The 7,713-nt window shown below is 43.0% G+C and overlaps 1 protein-coding gene across 2 annotated transcripts in view; it reads right to left on the bottom strand.

Moving 5' to 3' along the window:
* Positions 1 to 5,874: 5,874 nt before the first annotated feature.
* LVRN (laeverin) overlaps positions 5,875 to 7,713 on the bottom strand; it is a 195,003-nt gene continuing 193,164 nt past the window's right edge. For both annotated transcript variants that reach the window (XM_030193509.1, XM_030193510.1), the window contains one exon: positions 5,875 to 7,622. In XM_030193509.1, coding sequence (XP_030049369.1) covers positions 7,464 to 7,622 — 159 coding nt within the window. In that variant the 3' untranslated portion in view covers positions 5,875 to 7,463. The remainder of the gene's footprint in view (positions 7,623 to 7,713) is intronic.

The raw sequence follows: 7,713 nt of genomic DNA, 5'->3' as shown, positions 1-7,713 counted from the left end.
AAGTCAGTGCCGGACAGACTTCTACGGTCTGTGCCCTGATCGTGGCTGGACAGATTTCAATAGGCTGGAATGGGGCTCTGATGACAGCTTCAATAGAGAACAAGGGTTGTGCCTGGCAGACTTCTAAGGTCTGTAACCTGAAAACAGCAAGGACAAATCAAGATTAAGTATGCTTATGCAGTATCACATCATACCTTATGCTACGAGTCCATCTTGTTGGGCAGACTGGATGAACTGTACATGTCTTTATCTGCCATCATCTACTATGTTGCTATATAGGGGCTCATTTTCAAAGCACATAGACGTACAAAGTTCCATAGGTTACTGTGTAACTTTGTAAGTGTAAGTGCTTTGAAAATAAATCTCCAAGTTATGTTACTAACTGCACATTAAGGGCTTAATGCTCTTTAGTAAACTGGCCCCTTTGTAGAGGCATTCCTGGGAATCTGCTTTGATCAGAACTGTAGGGACGTTGCGGTGTACATATGTATTTACACAATCCATGTGTACATGCAGAGAGAACACCCAAATTTACACCTTCAGAGCAGTGGTAAATTTATGGATAAGAATTTGTGCACTACAGGGGCTCATTCTTAGACCATATTTTATAAAATCAGATAGGTAGCTATGAGGGGCATAATTGAACGGGGCCGGCCATCTATAAGGGCGGCCATCTCTAACGCCGGCTCTGCCAAGCGGCGTACCTGACTGTATTATCGAAACAAGATGGCCAGCCATCTTTGATATCCTGAAATGACAATATTAACAAATCTATGTAAGCCATATTGAGCCTGCAAATAGGTGGGGGAATGTGGGATACAAATGCAATAAATAATAATAAATAATAATAATACGGTCGGTGCCGGCCAAATCTCAACATTTGGCCTGCCCTTACAGATCGCTGGCGTTAGAGATGGCCGCCATTGGTTTTCGCCGATAATGGAAACTAATGGCGGCCATCTCAAACCCGGCCAAATCCAAGGCATTTGGTTGTGGGAGGAGCCAGCATTTGTAGTGCACTGGTCCCCCTCACATGCCAGGACACCAACCGGGCACCATAGGGGGCACTGCAGTGGACGTCACAAATTGCTCCCAGGTACATAGCTCCCTTACCTTGTTTGCTGAGCCCCCCAAAACCCACTCCCCACAACTGTGCACCACTACCATAGCCCTTACGGGTGAAGGGGGGCACCTAGATGTGGGTACAGTGGATTTGTGGTGGGTTTTGGAGGGCTTCCATTTACCACCACAAGTGTAACAGGTAGGGGGGATGGGCCAGGGTCCGCCTGTCTGAAGTGCACTGCAGTATCCACTAAAAACTGCTCCAAGGACCTGCATAGTGCTGTGATGGAGTTGGGTATGACATTTGAGGCAGCCAAAAAAATGTTTTTAATTTTTTTTTTGGGTGGGAGGGGGTTGGTGACCCCTGGGGGAGTAAAGGGAGGTGGTCATCTGGTCATTTAGGGCACATTTTTGAGGCTTGGTTGTGAACAAAAAAGGACCAAGTAAAGTTGGCCAAAAGCTCATCAGAGCCGGCCTTTTTTTTCCATTATCAGCCAAAGCCGGCCATCTCTTAACCACACCCCCGTCCTGCCTTCGGTACACTTCCGACACGCCCCCTTTAACTTTGGCCGGCCCTACGACGGAAAGCAGTTGAAGCCGGCCAAAATCGGATTTCGATTATACCAATTTCACCGGCCTTAGGAGAAGGTCGGCCATCTTCCGACACGAATCGGAAGATGGCCGCCCTACTTCGAAAATAAGCAGGTATGTTGCCTTTATAAAATGGGCTTAAAGGAGACACTGCTTCCTAATGTTGACATAGGAATTCTTTTATGTTTCAATCGTTTTTTATTATTAAACATCCAATAATACTGCTTACACAAACGTTCTTCTGACATATAAACCATAACAGGTAGGAAACAGATGTTCACATTTTCTTTTTACCCCCCTATAACCTAGACCTCCCTCCCACTCTCGCTGCGAAATCTACCTGCCTGTACCCCAACAAGAACCCCCCCCCCCACAACCCTCATACACCCCCCCCCCCCCGAAATGCCTGGAGGATAACAAAATAGTCATTCACAAATTCAATACTTGGCTCTTAGTTGTTGGTGTGAGCGAGTTCCAGAACGGCCCCCATCTTTCTTGGAGTTGCTGCCATTAATTTGGCGGGAGATCACGTACTGCTATGCGCTCCATTCGAAACAACGATATCATCTGAACCCACCATTTCTGTATTGAAGGAGCGTACGTTGTCAGCCAGTCCATCCCCCCCACCAAGTTGTTCACAGTTCAAACAGAGAAATAACAACATTAAAGGGTCCTTTTACTAAAGAGGGTTAAACATGTAATTAGTATTTAAAGCTTAGAAACAGGATACTGTGCGACTGTATTAACAGGTTATGTGGTAGTTAGTTTGTTATCATGCCTTACTGAATTTTTCTGTCCAGGGGCATGCCATGGGTAAAGAGTAGGTATGGAAGTGTTAGCCAGCTAGTATGTTACACTTACTGTGTGCCAAGGATGTAGCCAATATTATTTTTTTTTGTGGGGAGGTTAAGGGATGTATGGGGGCTGGGGGACACATTTTCTGTCCCCCCTCCTCCAGGCTGTGTTACTTTTACCTGCCCAATCCCCACCAGTTGATGAGATCCTCTGTCCGGAACTGTCCCAGTGCTGCCTCAGTGGCTTACCAGTAGGGGAGAGGCTGAATTTTTACCAACAACAGGTGACCTCCAACCTGTGGGTTCTTCAAATAGTCCATCTCAGTTATGCTCTGATTTGGTGACAAAGACCACCAAATTTTCCACCGAGAGCATCATACATCAGCTCTCAGCATAAGCAGGTACTTGTAGAGGAAATCTCCGCCCTTCTACTGGCCATTGAGGTCGAACCTGTACCACCAGGGGAAGAAGGGAAGGGATTCTATTCCAGGTACTTCGTTGTGCCCACAAAGATGGGAGGATTTCATCCCATCCTAGACCTAAGGGCCCTGGACAATTCCTGGTCAAAGAAAAGTTCAGTATCATTTCTCTGGGAATCCTTCTCCACATGATTCAGGAAAATGATTGACTATGCTCTCTGGACATAAAGGATGCCTATACCCACATTTTGATACTTCCCAGTCACAGGAAGTATCTCAGATTCCGGATAGGGAAACACCATTACCAGTACCATGTTCTGCTATTTGGCCTTGGGTCAGCTCCCAGGGCATTTACCAAGTGTCTAGTGGTAGCTGTGATGTATTTGTGCATACTGGGAGCATATGTGTTTCGCTATCTGGTTGATTGGCTGGTCAAGACTACATCACAGGAGGGGGCAGCAGAGTCAATTCACCTAACAGGTTGGGATGTAGAAGAGATAACTTGTTCTGCGTGATGAGGGTCAGAAAATATTCCAATCTCCACAGATCTTTAGATGACAAGTCCAGAAGAAGAGGAAACCAGATCTGCCTCACGCAGTAAAGTGCGATTAGGATGTTGGTGCTCCTAGGGTTTGTCATAAACTATTCCAAGTCCCACCGGTCCAGTGATTGGAGTACATAGGAGCCCTGTTCAATACATTGCAAGCTCAGGCTTATTTTACACAAGTGAAAGCAGTGACCTTATCAACACCTCGCAAGTCTGAAGCAGCAAGCAAGTCAAAGCTCAGCAAATGTTGAGACTGATGGATCACATGGCCTTAACAGTGCATGTCACTCCATTGGCACATTTCCATTTGAGAGAGGTCTAGTGAACCCTAGCTTCCCAGTAGTCTCAGGCAGCTGGGAATCTAGCAGATGTCTCCACATTCCTCCAGAACTCATGCTCTTCTCTGGTGGACAATTCAAATGAATTTGACTGGGACTACCATTCCAAATTCCACCTCCTCAGCAGGTGCTAACAATGACTGCATCCAACCTGGGCTGGGGAGCTCATGTGGATAGGCCTCACACCCAAGGAACTCGGTCTGCTCAGGAAACAGATCTGCATATCAACCTCTTTGAGCTGAGGGTCATTTGGAATGCTCTAAAGGCTTTTGAAACCAAATTATTCTCATACAAACAGACAACCAGGTTGCAATGTTCTATATAAACAAGAAGGGGGGTATGGGATCCTACCCCTTGTGCCAGGAAGCAGTGGGAATATGGAAGTGGACCCTTCTTCACAGACTGGTCTCTGATCCACATAACTATGAGGAAAGGACAACTGTCTGGCGGACAGACTGAGTGGGGTTTTGCAACTGCACGAGTAGTCTCTTGACATGGAAATAGCCTGCAAGATGTTTTGAAAATGGGGCAACCCCTCTGTGGGTCTTTTTGCCACTCACCTCAACATCAAAGTCTCCCAGTTCTGTTCCAGGCTTGGTCACATGGCAGACTAGCATCAGATGCCTTTCTCCTACATTGAGGGGAAGGACTTCTGTATGTGTATCCTCCAATACCTCTCATATAGAGAAGACATTGCTGAAACTCAAGGAAGACCAGGGAACTATGATCCTAATTGCACCTTAGTAGCCACGGCAGCTCTGGTTTCCAGTATTTCCCCAATAAATATGCATGAGGTCTATTTGCATCCACTGCCTTCATTGTATGCAAATAGATCTCATGCATAGTCATTGGGGTAATCCTATAAACCCAACTGGACTGCAGCACATGAGGACTGAGGTTGCCCACCCCTGCTCCACAGTAATATTATAAAGGTGTTTTATGTGTGAAAAATGTTTATACAATTTCCCCCATACTGACAGTGGTTCCCAAACCTGGTCCTGGAGGCACCCCAACCAGTCAGGTTTCCAGGATATCCACAATGAATATTCATATAAGAAATGTGCATGCATTGCCTTCACTGCATGCAAATCTCTCTCATGAATATTCATTGTGGATATCCTGAAAACCTGACTGGCTGGGGTGCCTCCAGGACCAGGTTTTGGAACCACTGATTGAGCTACTATCCAGTTAACCTTATGCTGTTATCTCATATACAGATATAACAGGCTTAAGATAAAGGTAAGAGGATATCTTTATCAGGTCATGTTGCTATATTCATTGCTGTCGAGATAGTTGAATATTTCATATCATTTTTACATTGTTAGTAGAATCCCGAAGCAGCTTACAGCTTTGGAACCTCCCCCCCCCATAATATTAGCATTAATATAAAATAACACACACAACTATAATAACTCCAATATTTAAGCCAACCCCCAAACCTACTCTCATTAGGGGCGAAGCACAGCTTAGGGGAAATAAGAGATTAAGTGAGCAAGCATTAGACTAAGGGACAGACATTCAGCCGGCAGCAGTCAGCATTTCTTTGGTTGCCACCGGCCTAATTCTTGGATATTCAATGCCAAGCCATATTCGGCATCAGCACTGAATATCTAGGCACATGCGGCTGGTTAACACATACACGGTTAAGTGCAAAATTCAGCACTTAACCGCATAAGGTGAACCATATGTTTTATGCGGTCCTATTTATGCAGTTACCTTATGTCAGTGTTTCCCAAGTCGGTCCTGGAGTACCCCCTTGCCAGTCAGGTTTTCAGGATATCCACAATGAATTTGCACGAAAGAGATTTGCATACAATGAAGGCAGTCTATGCAAATCAATCTTATGCATATTCATTGTGGATATCTTGAAAACCTGACTGGCAAGGGGGTACTCCAGGACTGACTTGGGAAACACTGCCTTATGTGATTAAGTGTTGAATATTGGCATCTAACCGCACATGTGCTGACTCCGCCCCAGGACCACCCACAAAATAGCCAATTTCAGCACAGGGCATATTCAGCAGCTTTGAATATGGATCTCTAAGTGTTTCTTACTAGGATATTTTCAATACTAGCATGTGCTAGACCTATTTAAAGAACTTATACAACAAATGATCCTGACAGCTCAAATTTATTGTTCCAGAAAGTAGAAGCCAGGCTGTGGCCTTGATCATTTTAAGTGTGTACACAAAGTTGGAGATATTTATTATGAGAAAATCTTCAAATCTTTTAAGGGACAGCTTTCAACTCTGTGTGGACAGAATCCAAAGGTATTTTTATTTGTGGATTCTGCACCAGTTTCCAAAGGAAAAGTATAAATATGTACTTTCCATTTAAGAACTGCCCAAGGGGAAACTGTACCCACAGAGACCTGCGAAAGCATTTTCTGTAGATACTTTTTCCAGCCAAAACACATATAAGTCATGAAAACATAAAACCATGTGCCTTATCTTTCACTGGCTATGACAGCCCTGAATATTGGTCTCATTATGTATTAGATACAGGCACATCCTCATTTGTATATATTAAAACCAATCGAGGGATTCATTAAATTTGCAGCATCTACTGCCAACAGACCCCAGGAAAGGGGTCTGGATTTGGCTCAGGCTTTTTCAGTAGTACTTCAAAGCAAATTTCATTTTTGGTATAGTGGGTATTTCCCTGCCCTGGAGGGCTCACAATCTAAGTTTGTACCTAACACAATGGAGGGTTGCATGATTTGCCCAAGATCACAGAACATAGCAGTGAGATGTGGACCCTGGCTCTCCTGGCTGTTTGTTCACTGCTAAAACCATTAAGCCACTCCTCCACTCAGTCTTGAATGCTGCTGTGTCCTGTGTACAGATATATATTTTTTATTATTGCATGTTTATATATAGCTATCTGATTTATTTTTCTTGTTGATGACAGGATTTGCCCTTTTTCTGTTTCAAAATAACAAGTGTGTTTTTCTTTTAAGTGTATATTACCAAACAGCAGCAGCAAATAAATTGACCACGTGGGTAGCAGTTGCTAGACTTGCATCAGTAAAAGTAGAACAGTGGTAGGTTGGTGTGGCTAATTCACATCAAATATTTTAAATACAAAATATAGAAACCAGCTTAAAGTTTTTAAATATACTTATGTGCTGAAATGTTAAGAGCGGTCGTCTCACTGAGACATGGTTATTATGGCATCGATACCACAAGTGAAAGCATTTTGCATTATAGCTGTCACAGCTAAGGATTCTGAACCTGTCATCTTGAATGCTTTGTAATCTGAATTCCACGTTACGCAGAAAGAGCAGAATAAAAGAAGTTCCATCAGTGCTGAAATAATATTCTATGCAGATTTTCCATTGACCTTCTTTAAGAGCTAGCTGATATCTTGCAAGCTTCACACTACATGCACAGTTACACCTTAAAAAAAATTTTTTTTTTTTTTTTAGAGTGGTTGTAATTTGTGTGAAAGCATTTTTACATTACTGGGGGTCACTGCATGAGTCTATTTTATAAAAGCCTTAGGTGCCTATGTTGCTTTTATAATATTGATACCTTTTTGAACTTTCAGATAGGCATCCTGTTATAAAATTAGCCCCAGTATGGCTTGTATTTGAAACAGAGGTGGCAGCCTTATATATCAAAAGCCATTTTATCTTTTGGCAAAATCATTAGAAACATGTGTAACGCTTGAAACCAATATTCAAAGTAAAAAAAAAAAAAGGCAAAGGCCCTCAGAGTTCAGAATCAACTGTATTTTTCCGTAGCCATTCATAAACAGTGGTATCCACTTTGTTTCTCCATTGCATTCTTATGTTCCTTGCATTTTCTAGTTGTTCAATAACCACAACCTTGTGTGCTTCATCCAATGCAATGTTAATAAACATCTTCACCTAAAGAAAAATAAATTAGCAAGTTATTTTATGAGAATGACTCAAAATTCTATCACATTTGCAATTAAACTTTACTCTTTTATGAGTACTG

This window comes from Microcaecilia unicolor, chromosome 2, assembly GCF_901765095.1.
Source record: "Microcaecilia unicolor chromosome 2, aMicUni1.1, whole genome shotgun sequence".
Taxonomy (NCBI): Eukaryota; Metazoa; Chordata; class Amphibia; order Gymnophiona; family Siphonopidae; genus Microcaecilia; species Microcaecilia unicolor.
The sequence above is the reverse complement of the archived record's forward strand: the minus strand, read 5'-3'. Positions and strand labels throughout refer to the sequence as shown.